Here is a 26,668-nt window from a genome sequence, read left to right on the forward strand (position 1 = left end):
TTAACGTGAATTTGCATGGTTGGACCAGGAGTGACTTCGTATCTGAGCCGCAAAACCTGTTGTGTGATAAGGGTCGTAGTTTCATTCAATTAACCCAAGCAAACAAACAAAACAAATAGTTAATATTCAGGGAGCAGACCAAGCATAAGAGAAGCCCTGATTTTCAAGTTCAGTGATTTACAGAGGTCTCTCATTCCTTCTGTCCTGCCCACTTTCCCCACCTTGTTCAAATATTAAATAGATTGCCTTACCTTAAGCACACATCTGCTCTAGACACAAAACACTCCCAGACAAATGACTTTCAAAGTACTCAACCCAGAATATTTCTATTCCAGTTTCTGTTTCTTAAATTAAAAAAAACACTAATGAAAAGTTGTTTTATTGTTTTAATTGGGTGCCTCAGCTCTCTTACCACTCAATACAGATTTTGGAGTTTGCTTATTCCTCATGTCCACCTATAAATAAGTGAAATAAAATTGTATGCATTTCTGTATCACCTGGTCAGAACTCAAATAAACATTTGACAGTGGGTTTCATTTGGATAGACTCAGCCGCAAGGTTGTTAAGTATAGATGAAGATAGCCTGGAAGAAGCCTAGAGTGCATTTTCCCCATTACAGAGAATTCTCACATGTCAGTGACTGAATTACACTGTGAAATATGGACCGTCTGATAATAAAATCCACATATTCCACCCCTTGACCATCACCAATTGTATTCAAATCATATGCAGCCTAAAGCAGTAGGTAAAAAAACTAGAACTGTAGAACTCGTCCTACTACTAAGCAGAGTGAGGTAGCAGACTCACACAGCAGATTTTGGATGCTGGGAAAAGACAGCAAATGGCTATTTGCTCTGTTATTGTTGGGTTGTTTTCCTGCCAGCAATTGAGAGAGGTGCTTTTGGAAAATTATGTCTCATGGTTTTGAGTTCTGTGCATCTTGAGCTGGGATGGAGGTTTGCTGGCTCTAGAAAATGCCCTTCACATTCCCTACAGAGTGTTTTGTGGGCATTTTATTTTTACTACTAGGACCTGGGGGAGGGGGTTACATGTGCTCCATGGGCTGCACTTTGCCCAACCTTTCCCTAGCATGGAGTCATAAAAGACACAGAGGATGGGATTCTCCTTCTCTACACTCCACCCTCCAATAGTTCGAGCACTGCCACACATGACACATTAGGGAGAAGGAAGGCTTCCAAAGTGAAAAGTGTTGAACTTCACCATCTCTTTTTTGTGAAATGAATGCTAAGGTCAAGCAGTTCATTCTACCTATGATCAGGTTCTTCCACATGTTAAAAGGCCCAGTGCTTTTCTTCTCAGAGTCCCTGCTCTGCTGCTGTTCCCCTGTTCAGAACCAGGTCTCCAGGTAGAAGGAAGACTTTCCCTTTGGGTCCAGCCTTTCTGCTTTTCTGCCAGCAGGCTGCCCTGTTACATGGAAAGTCTTCCCACGTGTGTCTGGCTTCTTCCTAGTCTGCTGTTTGTTCTGGCCCTGCAGTTCAGAGGCCTTCTCCAACTTCTTATGTTCCTTGGGGGATAAAGGAGGTGGGTCCACTTTGATCTGTGGGATGTGGAAAGCATGTGCCTGGCTTCTGTGATCCTCTGTATCCTTCCTTGCCTCCTCCAGCTGCTGGGCATCAAAGATGGCTTTTGCACCAAGGAGTCGACGTTCTGGGTTGTACTGACATTCAGGCCGTGTTTTACATAGCTTTGCCAGCTGGATTTTACATTCACGTTCCAAATCACGGTCTGAGACAGGCACATCATGGACCTGCCGGATAGGAGGAAAGCAGAAAAAGGGGTCAAAACTGTAACTCTGGAAAATTAGGAACTGGAGGGCTTGGTCGAAGATAAGAAGAGCTTCCAGTAGAACATTCTGGAAAGCTTCAATACTAATGAGAGGACTCAATTACCAGAATGGAGGTGGGATTGCAATGAAGGAAGAGGGGTCAGCAGTAAGGTGAAGGCTGGCTTTACAGATGGAGAAAGCAGAAGGTATATCTCAATCTATTGGCAGATGTCCAGTTGATTTGCAGTAGATCAGTAAGACTTCTCAGATTCCCAGTGACAATTAATTCAACTTACTTGCTGCAGTGTTTGAAAAATGACCCACTGCTATTACTCATTGCAGTGCAGTAAAAGTACCTTTGTTGTGTTACTGGTTGCATTGTTCATTACTTGTTACATCAAATGTGTGTGTGTGTGTGTGTTGCCTGTAAAATGTGACCCCTTTACACCTTCCTTACCTGAAACAGTAGCTACTTGGTGGTAACAGCATTGCTTATTATGGATAGGCAGGCCTAGTCAGATGATTTTTGAACTGTAAATATGAAAAATGAATTTTTAAATATGGATTGTTTTATATGTATGGGTCTTATTTATTCTTTTAAACTGCTGTGTGTTTTTAACCAATGTTTATGTTTTTCACTGATGTGGTGTATTGGTTGCTCTGTTGTTTCCCGCCTCAATCCATGGGGAGAGGCACATAAGAAATACTACTACTACTACTAATGATGATGATGATGCAAAGGGATCTTGCTGAACCTTTGAGACTAACTGCAAGATAGACGTTGGTAGCATGAGCTTTTGTAGATTTGAGAGCATACTTCCTCAGATGCACTTGGAAGTAGGCTCAAGTCTACAAAAGCTCATGCTACCAACTTCTATCTTTCAGTTAGTCTCAAAGGTGCTTGCAAGATCCCTTGGCATACTAATTTTCCACACTAACATGGTATGTGAAGTTAAAGGCTTTCACAGCCAGCATCCATTGTATTTTTGTGAGTTTTTCAGACTACGTGGCCATGTTCTGGAAGAGTTTATTCCTGATGTTTCAGCAGTAGCATCATGACAACATAGCCCGAAAAACCCACAAAAAACTAACATGGTTATGTCTTTGAATTATGTTGTTGTTGTTGTTGTTGTTATCTCCAAACTCTGTCAGTGGTCTAGCACAAATATTATTATTATTATTAACCTTTATTTATAAAGCACTGTAAATTTACACAGCGCTGTACAAACAGACGTTTTAGTTAGACGGTTCCCTGCCCTCAGGCTTACAGTCTAAAAAGACACCACACAAAAGAAGGGAGTAGTGGTGGGGAAGGGGATGAGGTCCAGCAGTTCCTCTCTACCTCCAAGGCCTGGACCAAGGCAGGTAGACTGGAGGGAGGTCTTGGCTTCATAATGGATGGTTAATCTTCATCCAGGGAGGCAAGCGACTATTATGCAAGGCCTGGGAACGCTTCTCTGAACAGGATGGTCTTCAACTCCGTTTTGAAGCTGGTTAAAGAAGTGATGGCTCTTGTTTGCAGGGGAAGAAGGTTCCAGGAGTGAGGGGCAGCGAGTGAAAAGGGGTGAATCCGAGATGGGGCAGAGGAAATCCTGGGCTGGGACAGCAGACCTTGACTACCAGAACGGAGGACCCTAGTTGGAAGGTGAGGAGAAAGAAGTTCTGATAAGTAAGGAGGGGCCAGTCTATGGAGGGCTTTAAATGTAGACAGCAGGAGCTTATACTGAATGCGGAAAGGGAGGGGGAGCCAGTGAAGGGATGCCAGCAAAGGAGAGATATGGTCAGAGCAGTGGGCGGATGTGATAATGCGTGCAGTTGAATGCTTGACAGAAATTAAAGGACAGAGGTGAGAAAGAGGAAGCCCTGCCAGAAGGATGTTACAGTAATCAAGTCGTGAGATGACTAAGGCATGGACCAGGATCTTGGCAGTAGAGGAGGAGAGAAATGGTCGGATTTTGGCAATATTGTACAAAAGGAATCTACAAGCCTTGGCTGTGGTCTGGATCTGAGGAATACACGACAGAGAAGAATCAAAGATAAAACCAAGACTGCGGGCTTGCTGGACTGGTTGAATAGAAATGTTGTCCACAGAGACAGAAAAGGAGTGTTGAAGGGTGGACTTAGGAGGAAAGACAAGAAGTTCTGTCTTGGACATGTTGAGCTTCAAATGCCGATGGCACATCCACTGCGAGACAGCTGTGAGACAAGACAAAACTTGCTGTTCAAGCCTTAGAGAAAGGTCGGGGGTGGAAAGATACAACTGGGTGTCATCAGCATACAGATGGTAGGAAAAACCAAAAGAGCTGATGAGTTTACCTAAGGACAGTGTGTAGAGAGAAAACAGAAGGGGACCCAGAACAGAGCCCTGGGGCACTCCAACAGATAAGGGAACAGAGGACGAAGTTTGACCACCAGTGACCACTGCAAAAGATGGGCCTGACAAATAAGATATGAACCAGTCAAGAACAGAGTCTGAGAACCCAAGGTCAGAAAGTATATCAGCTAGAAGACAGTGATCAACGTTGTCAAAGGCTGCAGACAGATCAAGAAGGATGAGAACAGAGTAAAGGCCATTAGCCTTGGCCCATAAAAGGTCATTCGAGATCTTAGTGAGAGCTGTCTCTGTGGAATGCCTTGGGCGGAAACCAGACTGAAAGGGATCAAGAATGGAGTTGGCTTCAAGAAACTCGAGAGAGCGAGAATAAACAACCCAAAACCTTAGAAAGAAAGGGAAGAAGAGAAATTGGACGATAGCTAGACAAAGAGGAGGGGTCAAGAGAAGGTTTTTTTCAGAATTGGGGAAATGAGAGCATGTTTGAAGTCCAACGGGAAGGAGCCTGTAGAGAAAGAGAGATTGAAGATATGGAGAAGCGAGGGCAGAAAAGAAGGAGTGATAGAGATTAGAAGAGGAATAGGAATTGGGTCCAGAGACCAAGTTGCAGGTTTGGAAGAGTTCAGAAGTGAAGAGAGTTCATCCAAAGAGGCGGGAGGAAACACAGAAATTTTTTTAGGTGAGGGCGACAGAAGATTATGAGCAGAAGAAGAATCGGGGGGACTATCTCAGAGCGAATAGTGGTAATCTTAGAGATGAAATAATTAGCAAAGTCATTAGGAGAGAATGATGAAGAGACAGGAGGAGAGGGAGGTTTAAGCAAAGTGTTGAAGGTGGAGAACAATCGCTGCAGGCACCTCTCATTGGCAGAGATCAATTATTTGTAGTAATTTTGTTTTGCCATAGACAGGGCACATGAGAAGGAGGAAAGAACAAATTTGTAGTGGATAAAGTCAGCCCACTGTTTGGACTTTCTCCAAAGACGTTCAGCTGCTCTAGAGCAGGACCAGAGAAACTTAATGATGGGGGTAAGCCAGGGCTGAGGCCTAGTCTTAGAGGAAGAAGTGCGTACAGAGACAGGGGCAAAATGGTCAAGAGTCGAGGAACGAGTGGAGTTAAATAAAGACTTTGGTGAATCAGCAGAATCCCCAAGATTTAGAGAAGAGAGAGATGAATCCAGGGTCTGACCAAGATGGTTAGAGTCAACAGATTGAATAAATAAAAAGCTCCCTCCACCACCTCAGAGCAGGCTGCTGAAATCAAGAAAGCAATTTTGTGCATAAAGTGGTCTTGCCTGTGAACTCTAGTTCTGCCTGGAGACAAATTCCAGATACCTCTTGTTCTTCCATTCTATGTTGACCTTCCCGAGCCAATATTTTCAGCCAACTCACTGTTGTTTTTGTGGAAAATTAAGGAGGCCCAACAAGCCACAAACATTCCCAGGCCTGCTTTACACAGGCTGCCCTGTCCACAAATACTTTTGGAGGTGGCAAATGACTGGTGTGTGTACAAACTAATGGTTGCTGTCAGAATTGCTTGAGGTAATGCATTCAGCTGAGAAGGGGATCAAAATGTTTGACTGGTGCAGGGTTGATCTTTGAAGGCTTCTTTACACAGAATATACCCTCCAACTGTCCAGATCTGGCAGGGACAGTTGTGATTAATCCTCTCTTATCCTGCTCTTTCATCTGCTTTTAACATGTTCTGATTCTCTCTTCCTCCCACTTTCCCTCTTTATCTTCAGCTTCCCTCAATTGCTGGAAAATGAGTTCAAAGTGTGAAAGTAGTTTGTACTCAATTAAGGTGCATTATAGGGAGGCAGAAGTGGGGAAGAGGAGCTGCTGCCAGTGCCAATGTGTGTAGTGATGGAAGCAGGTCTGCTTCAGTCGCTCCTACCTCAGCCATGAATGCATCTTCTTGCAAAAGGTGAGCTGGGATGCTGCGCAGCTTCTCCAGGGTCTCTACCACTCCTGCACATCCACGCAGTTTTTCTGATGACCCCAGGGCCAAGCGAATTAACAGCAGCCCCACACGAAATAGCACCTTGACCCCTGCAGAAGATACATGGGGTAGAGGTTAATGCACAAAAAGATCATAGGAAGCTGCCTTAAACCAGGCATCAGACTGTTTTTCCATCTAGCACAATGCTGTTGAGCTCTGTCTAGTAAAAGCAGCTCTCCAGGGTTTCAGGCAAATAGTCATTACCAGTTTACAAAGTCTTTTAGATTGAGATGACAAGTAGTGAATCTGAGATCTACTGTACATAATCTGTGCCTTATTTCTTCCTGATCTTTTCCCATTGAACCCCTGTGGATCAAAGCTTGGAAATATTTACTTTTTAAAAGGAACCTGTTACCTTACTCTGACCACCCAACAGGTTGTCACTTGTTATTGTAGTCAGAAAGAAAACTTGAGGAATTACTCATCACTCTGAAGCAGTATGGCATTCCATCTGATTATTTCAAAAAGTACCTTGTTACCTATGTAAATGGTTAGAGCGTGTAGTAAGTTGGGCTTCTGCCACTAGGCAGATACCTTGTTGACCAAATGTTAATAGTTGTCCAGTACTATAGAAAGAAATAACTTATATCAGTGATTTCGTTAGGTATTTTTTGCATTAGGTTGTCACCTTCAGGTTAGGAAAAGATATGAAGGCTGAGAATGGACTGGGGGAGTGACTTTTCCTCTGTGACTAACCTGTTTCCACTATACTCACAGGTACTGTATGGGGCAGAAAGATGGGTCACACCTGTACATTTTTAGTTTTTTTTTGCTTGTTTCTGAACTATATGTACATTGGGAGTCCATTAGTTTTGTGCTAGAGGAGGTCCACCTCACTACAGGACTGGCTTAAACACATGCATCTTAAATGTGTGCTTTAATGGTTCACTGCTGAGCTGTAAGAAGCTTAATGGAAGCCCCCGGAAAATGTTTTGTTCTGTTCTGTTCTCGACTGGTTTAGATCTTATTTGTCAGACAGATCTTTTGTAGTGGTTGCAGGTGGTCAGACTTCTTCTCCTGTTCCCTTATCTGTTGGAGTTCCCCAGGGCTCTGTTCTGGGTCCCCTTCTGTTTTCTCTCTACACACTGTCCTTAGGTAAACTCATCAGCTCTTTTGGTTTTTCCTACCATCTGTATGCCGATGACACCCAGCTGTATCTTTCTGCCCCTGACGTTTCTCCAAGGCTTGAACAGCAAGTCTAGTCTTGCCTCACAGCTGTCATGCGGTGGATGCGCCATCGGCGTTTGAAGCTCAACATGTCCAAGACGGAGCTTCTTGTCTTTCCTCCTAAGCCCACCCTTCAACACTCCTTTTCTGTCTCTGTGGACAACATTTCTATTCAACCTGTCCAGCAAGCCCCCAGTCTTGGTTTTATCTTTGATTCTTCTCTGTCGTGTATTCCTCAGATCCAGACCACAGCCAAGGCTTGTAGATTCTTTTTGTACAATATTGCCAAAATCCGATCATATCTTTCCGCCTCTACTGTCAAGATCCTGGTCCATGCCCTAGTGGTCTCATGACTTGATTATTGTAACATCCTTCTGGAAGGGCTTCCTCTTTCTCACCTCCGTCCTTTAATTTCTGTCAAGCATTCAGCTGCACGCATTATCACATCCGCCCACCGCTCTGACCACATCTCTCCTGTGTTGGCATCCCTTCACTGGCACCCCCTCCCTTTCCGCATTCATTATAAGCTCCTGCTGTCTACATTTAAAGCCCTCCATGGACTGGCCCCTCCTTACTTATCAGATCTTATTTCTCCTCACCTTCCAACTAGGGCCCTCCATTCTGGTAGTCAAGGTCTACTGTCCCAGCCCAGGATTTCCTCTGCCCCATCTCGGATTCGCCCCTTTTCACTCACTGCCCCTCACTCCTGGAACCTTCTTCCCCCGCGAACAAGAGCCATCACTTCTTTAACCAGCTTCAAAACGGAGTTGAAGACCATCCTGTTCAGAGAAGCCTTCCCAGGCATTGCTTAATTGTCGCTTACTATTTGATGTTCTTTTGGTGCCTGTTTTATTGAATCATTTCCTATATTGCTATGTATTTTATATGTATTATCCTACTAGAAAGGCCCCTTCCCCACCACCACTCCCTTTGTGTTGGATCTTTTTAGATTGTAAGCCCGAGGGCAGGGAACTGTCCAATTAAAAAGATTGTACAGTGGTACCCCGGGATACGAAATCACCGCCTTACGAAATTTCCGGGTTACGAAAAAAATCCATTAGAAAAAACTGTTTCGGGTTACGTTTTTTTTTTCGGGTTACGAAAAAAATTTTTGGTGCTTTTCGGCGCTTTTTCACACGGAATCGCGGCTTCCAGCGCTAGCGCCTATGGCAATTTCAGCTTGCGAAAGATTTCGGGTTACGAAGGGCTCCGTGGAACGGATTACTTTCGTAACCCGGGGTACCACTGTATGTGCAGCGCTGTGTAAATTTACAGCGCTTTATAAATAACGGTTAATAATAATAATAATAATAATAATAATAATAATAATAATATAATTATATATAACTAAAGTATCTCTTTATTTATTTCAAGTTGTATACCAGTCTAATCCATATACCTGTTATTGTTGTGTGTCTTCAAGTTGTTTCCAACTTATGGCAACCCTAAGGCAAACCTATCATGGATTTTCTTAGCAAACTTCAAAGGAAGTTTGTCACTGCTTTCCCCTGAGGCTAAGAGATATGACTTGCCCAAGGTCATATAAGTAGGTGTCAATAAAGAGGGGCTAAAGCAGAGATAGGGAACATGTGCCCTCTGGGTGTTGTTGGACTGAAACTCTCATCATCCCTCACCATTGGCTATGTTGGGTGGGGTATCTGCAGTCCAACAGCATCTGGCAGGCCACATGTTCCCCCCACCCTCAGTGTGATTATCTTTACATATAATTCAATCCCCATTCCAGTTCTTATTTCTTCCTAATCTTTTTTCCAATAGAGGAGTCAAATAATCCCATATCTCCAAAACCATTGTTGTGTTTTCAGTCCTCCACCAAATCATTTCTGCTGCAGTTGTTTACTCGCAATGATTTGTCTTTAGCTCTTGGTCTTCTGCCTTAATGCAGGCTATAACTCACCCTCACTGAGGAAGGCATCCCAGACCCTGAGTACAGTGGGGAAGGGCAGAGTGCGAGTGAAGAGGCAGAGAAACCATTCTGGTATGTAGAGCAAAGGGCCCACTCCATGCTTCTGCAAGTGTTTAAGGGCCTTGGGGCAGACACGGCGAAGGAGGGCCACAAACACCTCACTGTCTAGCAGCAGAGCCTCCTGAAGAAGGGAAGAAGACAGCACACTAAATTACATGGTAGCTCATATATCTTCAGATATAGTCCATTATTTTTCCACAGCCTACAGGGGCCACCTGTAGTTCCTCGGTCCCTGTGCCCAAGGGAGAATTTCCTTTCTCCTCGGAATCTCTTACCATTTGGGGGCTGTAATAACCAGGCAGGTAATGTTCGCAGATCTGCACCAGGCACCAGAAGGCTTGCTGGAAAGGATAAAGTAGACACTACCAGTTAAACTTGTAGACAAAAAGAGAGGAACTCAAACTATAACAAGGGATGTGGAGTAATAATGGAGGCTACAGTACAACTAAAAGCAGTGTTGGGCGAAGTGTCCCATGGACTGCACTTTTTCTAACAAAAAGAAGGTAATTCACCTTTTAAATAGGACACAGGTGCTCCTCTGTAGTGTTTAATGTAGAATAATACTTCCCCCCCCCAAATAAAAGTGTACTTACAAACAAATTTGTTTTTTAAGTTAATTTTTTAGCAGTCTATGTGGCTGAAAATGAGTCTGAAGATCCACTGAAGTTGTTCTGCCCCTTGATTTAGAGTTAGAGTGAATTGACTTTGACTAATAAGAAAATGAAAGATGGGATACTATTTTTGAAGCAGAAGGAACAGCAATACCTGCAGAGTTGTAGAGTATTAGGAGCATTGCATGAAACTCACCTCTGGTGGCATGTGCATGAGTAGAAGGGCACCCAGTGGTCCTTGGGCCTGGCAGTAGCCCTCCTGGGGCCGATAGACAGTGTAGGCCTTCAGCACCTGCAGCAGCCCTTGCTGCCTATAAATAAATAAGGGAACAGAATAGGCACATCTTTACCTTAAGTTCCACCATATCAGAGCCAACTAACAAGAGCAGCCCTACTATGTTTTAAAATGTTGTTAGTCAAATTGAGTCCTATTATTGAGAGAAAGGCAGGATATAGCAGCAACAACAACAATAACAACATAATAATAACAACAACAACAACAATGACAACAATGACAACAATCCTCTCTCCTTGTCATCTACTGGACCCAAACACAGTGCGGCCATTGCACCTGGCCTTATCAGCAGGCCTTACTAGCAGGCCTTACTAGCAGGCCTCAGCTTCTGCCTCAGTCTCCCAAAACATTCCAGTTGGTCTTCTCATTTTCTGCTTCCCCTCCTTATGTTCTTTTGTTTGTTTGTTTGTTTAACTAGAATGACACTCCTGGTTGTGTGCATTTTGTATGTTTATGGTTCACTATACAAACTTGCAACCAGCTGCTTGGAAACTGGGTATACTAAAGATGTCATTTTGAAAACAGAAATCTCTCAAGTGTTAGCTCTTGAATGATGTTTCAAGATTTATTGTCTGTTTGGTGTTGTTCTTGTGTGCCTTCAAAGTCATTTCTAACTTATGGTGACCCTCAGGCAAACCTGTCATGGGGTTTTCTGGGGCTGAGAGTGTTTGACTTGTCCAAGGCCACCCAGTGGGTTTCCATGGCTGAGCGAGGAATTGAACTGTGGTCTGCAGAGTCGTAGTCCAACACTCCAACCACTTCACCATACTGGCTCTGAACATTTAAAAACAAATACAGATTTAAGCAGCTTTTCAAACTGAGGATGAAGGGTGTGTGCTCCTCCTCATGCTTGTACTTACTTGCCATGGATACTGCTCTTTTGTTCCTGCTGTTTTCTCCTCCCTACTCCCATTCTTTAAAATATTTTTCAACCGAGTCCTTGCTGGATCATTTCAAAACATTTTAAAAGATTGAAACAGAACTATTTGTACAAATGGACTAAGTATGTGTGTATGTGCTTGCAAGTCACCTCTCAACTTACGGTGACCCCATGAATTCCATAGGGTTATTTTTAAACAAAGGAATACTCAGAGGTAGTTTTGCCATTTTCTTCCTCTGAAATGTAGCCTACAGCAACTGGTAAACCCATATATAATTTACTTAAGGCATTTAGCAGGCAGAATTTGGAGAGTGATTTGTTTATTGTGTCAGGGTATCCATCGCACTATTCTGAATAGGACTCCATGAGTTGTGGTCCTCCATATCTTCCAAAGTTTTACAAATGAAATGTAGGCTAAGCAACTTCAGACTGTGGCCAAGCTGTCTAAAGTTATTAATGAGGAAGAACACACAAACTAGAAGAAATTGCAGCAGGTGGCTTTTGCACAATACAAGGCGAGACAGACAAACAGGCTGATCTTCTGGTCATTCTATGGTGTAAATCCAGTTGCTAACCACAACTAGGGGTTGACTTATTATTCAGCAATTAATTCAATAGGCCTATTGTAGTTGGCACTAGCAACTGGATTTAGGTCACAGGAAGGAATTGTTGGACTGTAGCTCCCAGCAGCACTAGCCAGCATAGCCAATGGTGAAGAATGCTAGAATGTGCAGTCCAATAACATTGGTGAAGAATGCTGGAATGTGCAGTCCACATGATTTCCATCCTAATTTAGGCTTCTTTCCCCATTCCATTGACATGCAGCTGAGACCTATGGTGTTCAAATCATTTTACTCCTAGATAAGTTGGTATCAGATTGCATTCTCAGTAATCAATCAAACGGCAATATTTCAAGGCAGCCAAATAGACAGTCTCAGAATAAAGCAACAAAACATGTTTATATGTATCAAATAATGTATATATTATGTATCAGTTTACTGTATTATTTATACCAGTAGGAATAAAATTATTATACGAGGTGTAAGAATGAAAGTGTCTTGGCTCCCTCTAGAGGAAAGGAAACAAAAAAGAGAATAAACATTGTTTATTAGATTGGATCTCCTGTGTTGCTTGGTGTACTTGACAGATAGAACTTGACTTAAAGTTGATTGTGCATCTGAAGAAGTAAAAATGCAATCTTTGGCACTTTACATGTGTGACCTTCTCTTGCCTTTCTTCAAATGCCAGTATATCCAAGGGAAAGCAAGTTAAGAGCCCCTGGGAGGAGAGGAAGAGATATTTACCCTGTCTGATAAACAAAACTGCAGCAGATTTGGGACTCTGTACTTGGTAGCATTGGCTGAAGGACTATTTATTTTGTTTGTAGCTGTTTGAAGGAAAACAAAAAGTTTTCTACTGCAGTCATTTCCTCCCTTGAAGTTCTAAAGAGAAAGCACAAGCTAGTAACATCTTTAATTTAGCACATGACACCATTAACTAGTATTTGTTTGGTCTGTTTCAGCTTCCAAGATTTCTGTGAGGTGCCATGTGGCATGCAGCCCTGGTGACTTTTGAGGGCAATCTACCTCCACTTCCACTTACATAAAAGATGGGCAACTTCCAGAGGCACATTTACTTCCACAGGATTGCAAAGACTCCCCCTCCATGTCTCACATCCCCAAGATATTTGGAGCAGAGGCTCAAAGCAGCTAATCATGCCCACAGCATACTCATTCCTAGGTATAAATGTCTGTCTCTAGGCATTTCACTCCATGCATCTGATGATGTGGACTTCTGCACTGCAGAAATAATCCAGTTTGATACCACTTGAACTACCATGGCTCAGTGCTATGGAATTCTGGAAACTGTAGTTTGTTGTGGCACCAAAGCTTTCTGACAAAACTACACATCACAGCATTCCACAAAATTCCACAGCATTGAGCCATGGCAGGCAAAGTGGTGTCAAACAGGAATATTTCCACAGTGCAGAGCCACCTTAGTCTATGAAAGCTTATGCTACCAACTTCTTTCTTTCAGTTAGAGGTTGTACAGACCGGCATAAAGAGCCGGCATGAAGGCAGAGTGGGGGTGTGGTGACCACACACTTGCTGCCCCAACTCCGCCCCCATGCCTGCATGATGCTGCTCAAGCAACCACATGGTGGGTGGCGTCACGCTGCGTCTTCGGCACAGCGTTTACACATGTTGCACCAAAGAAGTGAAGAAAAACCATGGCGGTGGTGGCTAGGATGAGCTTTCCGCACTGTAAAAAGGAGCTGCTTTTTGCGGTTTCTTTTTGTGCAGTGGAAAGGCCAGATCAGGACTGTGGCATGCAGTTGCTGTGGCACAAATCTGGTGCTTCCAGGGGCAGCATGGAGCTGCCCCTTAGGGGCCATCTGTTGAGTCTCTTAGTCTCAAAGGTGCTGTCTTTTGCTGTAAAAGTGTATGTGTGTATGTTTCTGCTAGATTACAAAAGACGTTTAGCATGACAGCAACAATACTATTATTGCTGTTGTCATGTTTTAAAATAATTTTGCATTTTGCATGATTTTAAAGTGTTGATGTTTTCATGTGGTAGATTATTTAATTGCCTTTTAACTTTTTAATGTTTTGTAGATGTATTGTGTTTTATGTTGAGCTCCATGTTTAGAGAAAGGAGAGATATAAATAAAATAAAATAAAATAAAATAAAAATATATAAAATAAAATGAAGTGAAGATAATAAAAATAGGACGGGGGAGACACAAGTTCAAATGTCTATTCTGACATGTAGTTCAGTGGATGACAGTGGGCCAATCTCTCAGTTGAACCTACCTTGAAAGATTATTAGAAGGATAAAATAGATGGGAAATTTTATGCATTGCCTTGAGATCCTTGGAAGAAAGGAATTTTTTTTTAGAAAAAAGAGAGAGAGCTGGACAGACAGCTATCACTGTCTTATCTTTCATAGGACTTGTGTCCCTAAAGTCTGTCAATTTGCAACCTAATTTAGATAAGCTTCATTCAGATAATTAGGTACTGTATAAAACCTGGCACAGCAACATTTTTCTTGCCTTAACTACAACTATGGACTTTATCACATGGGGAAAATTGGGGGGAAATGTAGCATGACAATTTTTAGGACTTTATCACACAGTGAAAATTGGAGCTTTAAACAGTGATTATCCTGTGAAAAACGTGCAATCGCGATTAAGATTTTCACTCACATCACGATTAAAGAGCCATTATCCCATGAATAAACAAGAAATAAACAGCAACAAATCATTCACGGGATTGCACTGTGATTGATTTGTTGCTGTTTACTGCCTGTTTATTCCTGGAATAATGGCTCTTTAATCATGACATCGTGTGAAAATCTTAATCGTGATTGAGCGATTTTCATGAGATAATCACTGTTTAAAGCTCCAATTTTCCCCGTGTGATAAAGTCCTAAAAATTATCATGCTACATTAGCAGAATGCCATGCTCAGAGACCTATAAATGTTACAGCTTATTTAGTTTTGTAGCAAGGAAGTAATGGAATATAGGAACTTGGGACATAATACTGGTTCATCTCGTCTAAAATTGCCCAATAGAGCCCCAGACAGAGCGTTTTGCATCACCTGTTACCTCGTCCTTTTAACTGGCAATGCCAGCAGTTGAACCCAGGTCCTTCTTCAGGCAAAGTATGCACTCTCTCACTGAGTCTAGGTCCTTGCTTCAAAAACGGAACTTACTTCTGAAATGTTACTTAATTCCACCATCATTACTCTGTACCCCACATATACACAACTAAATCATATAAGAGGTGTCTGTGTGACATATCTGGTTTCGGGGAGGGGGGTGCTCAAGTAGAATACAAAATCCACTGAAATGAATGGAATTTATATAATGGGGGTGGATGGGATTTGAACTAAAATGGGTGCAATAACAATGGATTTGGGCTAGAAAGTACACAGTGCCAAGGGCCTGTGATGCATCACTCCTGATTATTTATGTCGCAGGCACTATCCACTAGGTAGTTCTGACACTTGTATGGTCACAATGGTCCCTTGAACATAAACTGGGGTGAGCTGCATTATTTCCTAAGAAAACAAAGCTTTGGCAATATGAGTCAGGAAAATATGATGTCACCTTAAATATTAAAATGAAAGAATGGTCTACAACAGCTGGGTGATAAATATGGTACTTTAAAGAAAGATGTTTCATTCCCCAGGAACAAACAAGTAACAGCTATCCATATTTGCTTTGCTTCTCTAAAATAGTTTACAGTCAGTGTCTATGCTTCTTGTTATGAAGGGCAGCAGGCATGGCCTAGATTAAAAACCAGTTTAGTAGTTCAACGTGATTTTATATTCTCTGAGCAGCTATGGCTGAAGAAAGGTTTTGTGTAGCTCAAAAGCTTGCTCCCAGTTTTTAAAAAAGTAGCTGGTGCAATCAAAAGACTTACTTCACCTGAGCTAGGAAAGTAAATAGAAAAACAACACAAAAGAGATAATTCAAATAAGACATGGTTCTTCTTCCATAGGACGGTGGAATAATAGCCCATTTATTAAATCAGAAATGTTATACATCCTTACCTGGTAATAAATCCACCAATGAGTTGCTAGGACTTCTCTTTGGCAAGTAAAAAATACAATCAGACCTGAATTTATTTTAGGACTTGCTTCTGAAGGTTTCTGGTTGTCTGTAGGTGAGCTTGATTCCACCAGTCAACTAGCCTGTCTGCCTCTCAATAGCTACTAGTCATGATGGATGCACACTTCCTCCAGTACCAGTAGGTGCATGCCTTTGTAGATCAGCTGCTGGGCCTGGGAAGCATGTGCAGGAGAGTACTATTGAGCTTATGTTCTACTTGTAGGCTTCCCATGAACATCTGATTAGCCTCTTTGAAAACAGAATGCTGGATGTTGGATTGATCCAGCCCAGTGGCATTACTAGGGGGTTCAGGGGGTGTGGCCTGCACTTAGTGACACCCCAGAAGGCCTTCTTCTGTACTCCTCGCTGCCTCTGTGAGTCAAGGGGCAGCACTTGCCCGGCGTTCTCCCTCAGTGCTGCCACATCATCCTACACATGAGCAGGGTGATGCTGAGGCACTGGGGGAGATGGCTAACCCTCCATCTCACTGCTGCTGCATCATCCTACTCATGAGTAGAGTGACAGAAAAGCACTGAGGGATAGGGCTGGGTCCTGCTCCACCTCACTGCCAACACATCACCTTATGAGTAGGATGATTCAGCAGCAGTGAGTTGGGGTGGCCAGCCCTCTTTCTCGGTGCATCAGTGTCACCCTACTCATGAGTAGGATGATCCAGCTGCACTGGGATTGCCACCCCCTGAAGCCCCACCCCTAGAAATCCCACCCTCACCTTCATACTGGGTGACACCTGAGGCAGGGATGGCACTGATCCAGGCCAGGTATCATGTTCTTAATGTGACTAACTCTTATCCACTCTAAAAACACAACCACACCAAACAATGATGTATGGCTGTCCCAACCTTCCCCTTTCATAAATTCCAAGATAATGAAACTGAGGCTGTCATACTTTGAACAAATCATGAGAAGGCATGACTCACTAGAATAGATGATGATGTTAGGGAAGGTAGACCCAGCAACATCAGGGACTGCCTGAAGGAAGAGGCCCCTCCCTCCTCAACTGTCATCTTGGCCTCAGAGGGAGCGATCAGGCAGACCCAGCAACATCAGGGACTGCCTGAAGGACGAGACTTCTCCCTCCTTTAACTGTCAGATTGTATTTTGTATTGTATTGCAGTTTTTTACTGTACACCGCTATGATCATTGCGGAATAGCAGTCTATAAATAAAATGTATTATTATTATTATTAGAAAGTGGTAGAAAGAGAGGAAGACCACACACCAGGTGGCTAGATTCAATCAGGGAGGCCATGGGCCTGAATCTACAAGGCCCAAGCAGAGCATTGGAGGATACAGGTTTTTGGAGATGTGTCACCACAGGGTCACCTTAAGTTGAGGTCAACCTGAGAGCAATTAACAGCAGCGGCGGCGGCGGCGGCGGCAAAAATAAATAATTTTATGTTAAATGTAATTTCTTTCTTCCCCATCCAGAAAACACGATCTGCTTGAAGGACCTCTACTCAGCTCTCATGCCTTCTAAACTCTATAGGAGTCTTTTCAGAAACCAACCTACCTCTTCCCCCTGAGCCCACTAGTCCTTACTTACCCAGGTCCCTCAGGTGACAGGAACATCTCATGGAAAGGAAACTGTCGGTGTATGTCCTTTGTGATTGTCTCCACCCACTGAGGATCACTAGGTCCCTCATACAGTTCCTATAAGAACAACAAAATATATGAGGTTGACCTACATAGAAAAGCTGCTGACTCAAGAGCGATCATACACAGCCCATCTCCCCTTTGTACCTGCCTCAATGATTGTGCCTTTTCATTGGTGTCTCCATAGCTTAAGAACTCTGTCCTGTGGCAGAGACCTTAAAAATTATTTCAAGCTAGATTTTACCAAAAGTATTGAGCTGGCCTTTTCACTTGCTGCTACTTTTAATTTACTAGTTAAATTGTTTTGAACATATTTTAAAATATGTCTTATATTTTATTTGCATTTTAAGTCATCTTGGAATAACTTTTCCTGAAATAATGTTACTTAAATGAATACACACAGGAATAAATAAAAGCAAAGCTAAGATTTTCTTCTAGCCAGTATAGTACACAAGTTTAAGGATCTCTTCCTATGGATATTAACTTAAGTAAGTCTTCCTGTGTTAAATTAGGGTTACACATACCCAAGTAGCAAGTATCAATAGAATTTTACTACACAATACTCTTCAGTAAAATAGAAGAGCTGTTGACATATTCTGGTGTGAGTGACCGAGTTTTCAGAGAGCAGCCATCCAAAAATAATGTGGAATGTTAAAATAATCAGCCATAAGAAGATTCCAATTAGGATGACCAAGCCGATGGACTGTGAAATAAACATTTAAAAAGAACAAAGCTTTGCTGGGAAAGAGAAGGGATAAAGAGTAGAGAGCCAGAAGCTGAAGCAAGGAAAGAGCAAGAATGGATGTGTAAAAACGAAAGGGATGTAACCTCACCTGGTACTTTCCAGGATTCCTCTCCATTTTGGCCTGTCCTCCACATAATAAAGGCCAACAGCGGGCACGAATAGATGAAGGGATCCCCTTCCGACACTGTAGCTTTACCTGAACCAACAAACCTTATCAACAAAACAGTGATGCTGCACAAATCCCCACCACAAAAAGTCCCCCAATTAATATAGAGGCAGCCAAAATTTGGGTTACAGACAACTGAGAGGGCTCCATCTTGTCTTCTATGTTTTGTAAAGTCCACATTAAACTATTGGGTGAGGTCATTTGGAGATTTTAGAATAAGATGTTATCTCTGTGCGTATGACACACAGTTCTGTTTCTCCATTACATCATTTGCAACTGTAGGAATGCTAAAGTGGTTTATGGGAACAGTAATAGGCAGGGTTCGGCCAGTAAACTGAAGCTCAATCCTGACCAAATAGAGCGGGTGCTATGTGGTTTCAATCCAGGAAGGTCACATTCAACTTGTTTTGGTTAACATTGCCCTTTTTCTAAAGCAGGGGCAGGAATTATTTTCCATGTCACTTGACGGCAAATCCTAGTAGTCTTACCCAGCACTGTTGTAGTGCTGGTATTGTAGTACAACAGCATCTGTAGGGCCTCATGCTTCCCAACCCTGGTCTAACTGATCAGATTTACAGAGTGCAGGTGCTATATATTCCCAGTGTTGCTACTGAATGTCCATGTGCCATCTATGACAAGGCCTACTTTCTCCCAGCGGAGGTAGCTATGCCAGATGCACAGCCTTCTTGACATTTGGACATGATTATATTTATACTCAGGTAAGTTTAACATGTTATACATGAGGCTACCTTGTACACTTATTACAAACAGCAGTTTATGTCAAAATACAACTGCTAGTTTAATGATGGGAACAAGTTGCCAGGAATATATTACTGGAAAGGAGATGGAGGGTTCATGAGTCACTTCCATGTCACTGGAGTTGTGAATCTGCTTGAGGTTTCAGTGTGGACTTTAAAAGAGCTGCCCAAGGTGCTACGTCCTGCAACCAAAATTGGTTCAGCACCTTGGCTTGTTCCTTTGAAATTCAGATGAAAACCCAGAGCTAATTCACTGCCACCCTAACGTGGAAGCCATCTGCAGCCACAGAGAGGGAGGGAGGGAGGGAGGGAGAATGCAGTTAAACCACTCAAACCATAAACTAGTAGCCATGTATTACACAGTTGAGCTGCTGAGGTTCTCTCTCTCTCTCTCTCTCTCTCTCTCTGCGTATGTATGTATGAGAGAGGGAGATGGATGGAGAGACAGATATATACATATATAGGAAGCAGTTCTTTGTGAAAGCTATTTTAGGATCATAATGGGCTTCATGTTTTAAGGCTCTAGAGGTCAGCAAATTGACCAGTTACAGAAGTAATCTCTGAGCCCCACTTACCTTTCTGTAGCGCCGGGCCATGGTTTTCTCCCAGTGAGCAGTCATGTCTAGCCACTTGGTTTCCCGGCGTCGAACAATCTCAACAGAGATTTGACCCAGGCTGCACATGGGAGAGATAAAAGCAAGGTTGAAGACTTCTTGAGCTATCCTGGGAGACCATTTTTGTCTATTCTCTCTCTTCTAGGCTAATTTCTTCTAATACTTCACCAAGTAGGACTCTTTGGAGTTTGGAAGTACACATAATTATGTTGCCTATAATGATATATATTTCAGTTAATCATCCTGCTGGTACTGTTACTTTTAAATTGGAAGTTGATGGGGTGGCTATGGAACAGACACAGATTTTTAGTATTTGGGAGTGGTGTTCTCCAAAACATGACAGCTGTTGAATTTATCAGGGAGGAGCAGGAGAAGTGGTATTGGGCATCCTGATTTTCTACAAACGTAGGAGCTTATATGTTCATTATTTCTGAATGGGCATGTATAAGATTGCAAAGTAGATAAGCAAAGCATGGGCACTCAGTAACAACAACAGCAGCAACAACAATAATATTAATAATCCCATGAGGGTTAATAAGAATACTAGTTGACTAAAGGTAGCAGTTTTGCAGAAACAAGTAAATAACACAAAATTTGAGTGACACTGATGGAGACAGTTGTGCATGAGTAAATCAGAAAAAAATATCACTTTTGTGACAATTAGAGTTAATATTTAACTTGAAATCATTCTGGTAATAAATTTAATTAGTAAGCAAATACAAACCAAGACCTAAACAAATTATGTAAACAGCAGTAAAGAGAGTCAGAATGGCGCAGTGGTTTGAGTGCTGGATTAAGATTCTGGGAGATTCTGAATTCCTGCTCTCCATAGAAACCTACTAAGTGACCTTGGGCAAGTCACACTCTCTCAGCCTTAGAGAAGACAGTGGCAAATCCTCTCTGAAGCAATCGTGCCAAGAAAACCTTGTGATAGATCTTAGGGTCACTATAAATTGGAAACAACTTGAAGGCAAACCTCATCATCATCCATAAGGAAGTAAGTATTTACTATACTTAAAAGATGGTCAAGGTTGTTGTGCCTAGATAAGCATTGCTCTGTTAAAGAGGTGGCCCTGCCTAACTTGCTTGCATCTCGGGACCATACCTACCTGGTACACCTGATTCTGTGATTCTAGAGCTCTAGCTGTTATAGTCTTTACAATGAACAAATACTCTACAGCAAAGATGGGAAACCTCTTTCAGCCAAAGGGCCAAATTCAATTTCAGAGAAGTTTTTGGATTAAACATTTCAGTGAGCTTATGGCAAAAGGATAGAACCCCAAATAACAGCATATTATTTATTCAAAGCTCTTTCTCCTAGTATCTAAATTTAAGGGAGACATTTAAATCTGAGGGGGTGGGGATGGGATAGGGAGGGGAGGGAACTGGTAAACTACCAAATGACGGTGTCATCAGAAAGGAAGCATGGTCATCTCAAGAACCCCAGAGAGCCTGATTCAGACCTTGGGCCTGGTATTTTCTAGCCCTGCTTTGCAGTTAGTGAATGAGCAGCAGAGAAGGTTGTGGGGATGACAGGAAAAGGAAAGGTCAAAGACCCAGCCATGATGAAGTTATCAGATTGTCTACCAGCAGAGTTCTAGGACTTTAATGTCCTGAGAGTTCGGTAAACCAAAACAGCAATTTCCCCAAGTTCTGGTCTAAAATTAATATCACATTTGAAGATGAAGAAATCTAATTTCTAATTTTTGAACCACAAGTAGATGTATTCCCCAAACTGTTTCTTTGCCTTTATTTGAGGACAAGAGAGAACCAAATCTGACCAGAACTCCTCCAAAGATAATTATTTCTTTAACAGCTATTATCTCGGCCTTTTTTAGAATGGAATTTTTTACCTTGCAGATTTGTGGCTATTGGCCATGGTAAAAGCTGAACTCATTTCAATATCTTGTGAACAGCCACCACTAAAACCATGTTACTGTGAGGATGAAGTAAGAGAAATTCAGCCCTGACCTCTTTGGAAGCAGGGCAGGATACAAATTTGATAAAGAATGCATGCACAATTTAGGAAACATCATTACATTATTTATGCACATGGATGTTGTTGCTATATAAATAACATTTCTCTCTCATGCACATTCAAGAGTGTGATGTCTACCAGAGTCCAATACTTTATTTCTCCCACCCATCATACTATTGGTTCCATTTTGGCTCTTGGTTTCGTGGCACAGATCTGTTTTATGTTCTTGTTACTCTTCCACAGGACAGTTTTATCTAGATGTGGATCCCCAAGGTTAAGACTTGTTGTTAACTACTGTTAAGCTTATTTCAACTTATGGCAACCCTATGAACAATAGATCTTCAAGTAACCCTATCCTAAACAGTCCTGCTCAGGTCTTGCAGACTTGGCCTGTGGCTTCCTTGATTGAGTTTATCTGCAATGTGGTCTTCTTTTTTTCCCTATTGTCTTCTACCTTACCAAGCACTTTTCTAGTGAGCCATGTCTTCTCATGGTATGATCAAAGTATGACAGTCTCAGTGTTCAGGTATTTTGTTGTTGTTGTTGTTGTCATTAGGGTTTTGAATCTTGAGATATGCTGTGGGGGTCCACAGCAACAAAAGATATTTAAAGGGGATCCTTTAAATGTTTAAGAACCACTGCTCTAAACGGCTTCTCAGATTGGCTTATCTGATTTACTGATGACAATAAATGCCCTTCCCTTTGGGTGGCATTCTCTTAATGGTTCTTTTAGCTGTAGTGCGCCCATTTATGGAATATGTTTGAGGAGTGCCAGATGACACTACTGTTGCTTTCTTTTAGAGTAAATAAAAAGCTATTCTTATTTTTTTAACACATTATCTTTTGATCTTTTATCTACTGGTCAAATTTCTTCATTTCAGGCTTTAATTTATGTGTTCCTGTCTTGGTTTAAAACTTGTAATCTGCCTGGAAATCAATTCTGATTAAAGGTAGTATACAAATAATTAAAATAAATAGGGCAGTTGCAATCTAAAATATGTTTCTCTGTGTCTCCGACTGATGCAGTGACCAGGGATGGCATCTCTCCTCTAAATGCCTGTCTGGAGTCGGTAATGGGCTGGATGAGGGAAAACAGACTCAGCTTGAATCCAGAGAAAACAGAAGTACTCGTGATAGGTTCTCCTGGCCCGGGAAAGGAGATTCCTCCACCTGTCCTGAATGGGGTCACGCTCCCTCTGAAGGACTCAGTTCGCAGTCTGGGGGTGCTTCTGGACTTGTCGCTCCACCTTACATCTCAGGTGGATGCAACAGTCAGGAGCACCTGTTATCAGCTTCGGCTGATACGCCAGCTGCGACCCTACCTGGGCCGGGGGGACCTTGAAACGGTGGTGCATGCTCTGGTAACTTCTCGGTTGGATTTCTGTAACACGCTCTACATGGGGCAACCCTTGTACCAAACTCGGAAGCTACAATTGGTTCAGAATATGGCAGCAAGGTTAGTCACTGGATGTCCCAGGACTAGCCACATAACACCTATTTTGTAAGATCTTCATTGGCTGCCTATTTGCTTCCGGGCACAATACAAGGTGTTGGTTATTACCTATAAAGCCCTAAATGGCTTGGGCCCAGGGTACTTAGAGGACCGCCTCTCCCCATATAATCTGCCCCGCACTCTCAGATCGGCCGGGAAGCAATTGTTGAGGGTTCCTAAGTCGAAGTACACCTTGACTGCACAGAGGGCATTTTCTAACTCGGCCCCGCAGCTCTGGAACTCCCTTCCATTACGGCGAGCTCCGCTCTGTCGCCTCCCTTGACCTGTTTAGGAAGAAGCTCAAGACTTATCTCTTCCAACAGGCTTTCCCCCATATGTCATGATATCTGCTCTCTCCCTATCATATAAGTTGCCTTCCAGCTAGTTTTGCTTTGGTTTTTATTCTCTGTAATCTTATGGTGTTTTTAACTCTAGAGTGTTTTTATGATGTGTATATACTGTTTGTTCAAATTGTATTATGTTTTATACCCTTGTTGTAACCCGCTTTGATCTCCTTTGGAAAAGCGGGCTATAAATAAACAGTATTATTATTATTATTATTATTATTATTATTATTATTAAAACTTTGCATTCCCAATTGAGTACTACTATATCAAGCCTGTAGCCTTCACTGTGAAGATATCTCTTCCTAGTTCACAAATAAGTCCAGACTATAGCTTGGAAATGTTAGATTTACAGCATGGAAAGTGGCCATGCATGCTGTGAGTACTGTAATCCAAAACAGCAACTTCCCAAGTTCTGGTCTAGATCTTAGACCAGTGGTTCCCAAACTTTTCTATGCCCCATGCACCCTTAGGAAGTGTTTGATTAATGTTTGCACCCCCTACAAATGTAAAATCACATTTTAAGATGAAGAAATCTAATTTCTAATTTTTGAACCACAAACTGAACCACATACAATACTGCAGGTGAACAAACTGAACGTCAAAAACCAAAACAAAACAAAAAAAAAAAAAAAAAAACAAAACAGTTTTTGACTCAGTGCATAAAATGCAGATCCAAACTGAGCAATTAAATTCTAATTTATTCAGAAAAAATGAGTGATGGCTTGTGACTCATCACTCAAGGACACAAGCTACTCTTTGTTGCACTCCCTGAAATTCAATGCCACACCCGCTGGGGATGTGGGCACCCCAGATTGGGAAGTCCTGCTCCAGACCATGCTAAGTTGCTTGCAACTTCTTTCTCTCTCTCTCTCTATCTTGGTGTACCCACACATCACAGGCATTACTGGCTCAGCCCACATGCCTTTTCCCTAAGAAATCTTGGGACTGTACTTCTGCAGGAAGCAGGAGCCAGGGCACCAGGGAATCCTGATGAGAGGTAGCTCTCAGCATTGTTGTAAATTCCAGTTTCCACATTGCTTCTGGGGAAGCCTCAAGAGCCACAGTGCAAAACTGGATTTACAGTATGTAGATGTAAAAGTGATGCAGATCTGCAGGGCTTCATTCAGTCTCCTGGGTGTGTGCCATGCTATGTAGGCAGAAGAGTCAAGGAAACTTTGTCACTAACCACTGTAACCACCATCCCTGTTGCTATGGTGCATATGTAACCATGGACACTGTGAGAGGATGTGGTGCGTAGGATTGCTGAAACAGGAAGTGTTAGTTGGTAGGTAGGCTAAGGCATGTTCTGTGAGCCTTTTGCCTTCTGTCTTACACAGCTGAATTTTTCATCTTGGGTCCCATGCTCATCCCAGCCCACCTGGTTTTTGCATCTCTGTTAAGAGCTACTGTAGGTTATGAGAGAACTATGGGAGTGATCTAGCCTTTGAATACATATACCAGTGTGGTGTAGGGGTTTGAATATTATACTGCAACTCTGGAGATCAGGGTTTGATTCCTTGTTCAGCCATGGAAACCAATTGAGTGTCCTTGGGCAAGTCACACTCTGTCAGACTCAGAGAAAGACAAATCCACTCTGAACAAACCTTTGCAAGAAAGCACCATGATAGGCTCGCCTTAGGGGCACCATAAGTTGAAAATGACTGGAAGGCACACTACTGCCACAACACACCACCATATGGGTAATGATGCTGCAAGAGCTTTTCCATTGCATTGTATCAAAGGGTGCAAAAATCTACATGAGATACATAGAAGTAAGGAAGGCAGACCAGCTTTTCACAAAAAAACAAATGTTTATTTCTATAGTTACCTGAACTGTTAAATGCAATTGTGGCAATGATACAAGTAAATTTATCTGAGTTCTGCCAAGAAATAAATCTTCATCTCTTTTTTGATTTTTAAGCCCATATGTGAAAATGTTTGGCTTATGAGTTTTCTCTTATTTATTTTACAAACACTAGGATTATGAAGAAACTAGATAAGAGCTTCAAGTGTAAAGATATATCACTGAATACCAAGGTCAGAATTGTCCATGTCATGATACTTTAAATGAACAGGTCTGAGAGCAAATGAAGCCTCCAAACCAAAATGACCAAACTGAGGCTCTTGTGCTTTGGCCTTATCATGAGGCAAAATTATTCCTTAGAAAAGACAATGATGCTTAGTAAAGTGGGAAGTAGCAGGAAAAGAGAAAGACCACACTGCAGGGGGATAGACTCAGTCAGGTAAGCCACAACCCTAAGTTTGCAGGACTTCAGCAGTGCTGATGATGACAGAATGTCTTGGAGGACTCTCATTTATAGGACTGCCAAAGCTATTGCAAACTTGATGGCAATTAACAAAAAACCCTATGAACAATATTTATACCACCTGGAAAAGCAACACCCTTCTTAAGCAATACCTAGAGTTTGATTAAATGAAACTTATGGGCTGTATCCCTTCTACCTCTTTCCTTCTATCCTGTATCCCTTCTACCTGCTCATCAACCGACATTTATCCTAACAGTTGGAAAGAGGCTGTTAGAGAAGCTGGCAACTTTGTTAGGACCAGATACCTTTGATACCTCACTCTCTTTATATCTTGCAATTGTTTTGGCTTACAGTTCCATAGATGTTGTAGTTTAAAACATTTGGATGATACCAGGTTGGGGATAGGTGTAGAAGAACTCCTCTTGAAAAACTGATAACAGTACTTGCCTAAAACACTGCTATTTCCAAAAACAACAAGTGGATGCTACTGTGCAATCAACCTCATGGTGTATGTGCATGCGTGTGTACGTGTGTGTGTGTGTTTACTGCTCTCTTCCTCTAAAGTGTCACACCTTGTGTACCGCATAGCCACACACTCAACTGATCGCAATAGTTTTTGCATTAGAAGCCACTGGAACTTGGAAAAAAGCAACAGAAGTCCTCAGCTATTGGACTACACCTTCCCAAATGTCCATGTTGGCTAGGAAATTCTGCAAGATGTAGTCCCCTAAAATTAATTTCCCCCAAGTACCACTCTTACCCATTTTTGAGGCTACTGCCCCCAATAAAGCCATAACGATCTGTCTGGCAATAGGGAGGCATCCCATTCAGCTCAGAATCAGAGCCTAGGGAGCTGGCATCATCACGCAGGGATAAATCAAAAGCATCTGGTAGTTCAGCCACAGCTTCAGTTACGTCGTGTTCAGGGAGCTCTGCTGAAAGAGAGGGGTCTGACATCTTCTCCTTCCAAATCCTATTTGTATATCCTACAGCTAGCAGGCTCTTTACTTCACGCC

The 26,668-nt window shown here is 42.3% G+C and overlaps 1 protein-coding gene across 1 annotated transcript; it reads right to left on the minus strand.

Moving 5' to 3' along the window:
* Window positions 1-389: 389 nt before the first annotated feature.
* TBC1D10C (TBC1 domain family member 10C) lies at window positions 390-26,668 on the minus strand. Its single transcript, XM_042480118.1, has 9 exons — window positions 26,413-26,668; window positions 19,530-19,629; window positions 18,119-18,226; window positions 17,236-17,342; window positions 10,078-10,192; window positions 9,546-9,611; window positions 9,202-9,391; window positions 6,015-6,169; window positions 390-1,768 (listed from the first exon to the last, which is right to left on the minus strand). Exons 1-9 carry the CDS (start codon window positions 26,607-26,609, stop codon window positions 1,349-1,351), a joined length of 1,458 nt encoding a protein of 485 aa, XP_042336052.1. The 5' UTR covers window positions 26,610-26,668; the 3' UTR covers window positions 390-1,348.

Source organism: Sceloporus undulatus, chromosome 1, assembly GCF_019175285.1.
Source record: "Sceloporus undulatus isolate JIND9_A2432 ecotype Alabama chromosome 1, SceUnd_v1.1, whole genome shotgun sequence".
NCBI classification, from domain to species: domain Eukaryota; kingdom Metazoa; phylum Chordata; class Lepidosauria; order Squamata; family Phrynosomatidae; genus Sceloporus; species Sceloporus undulatus.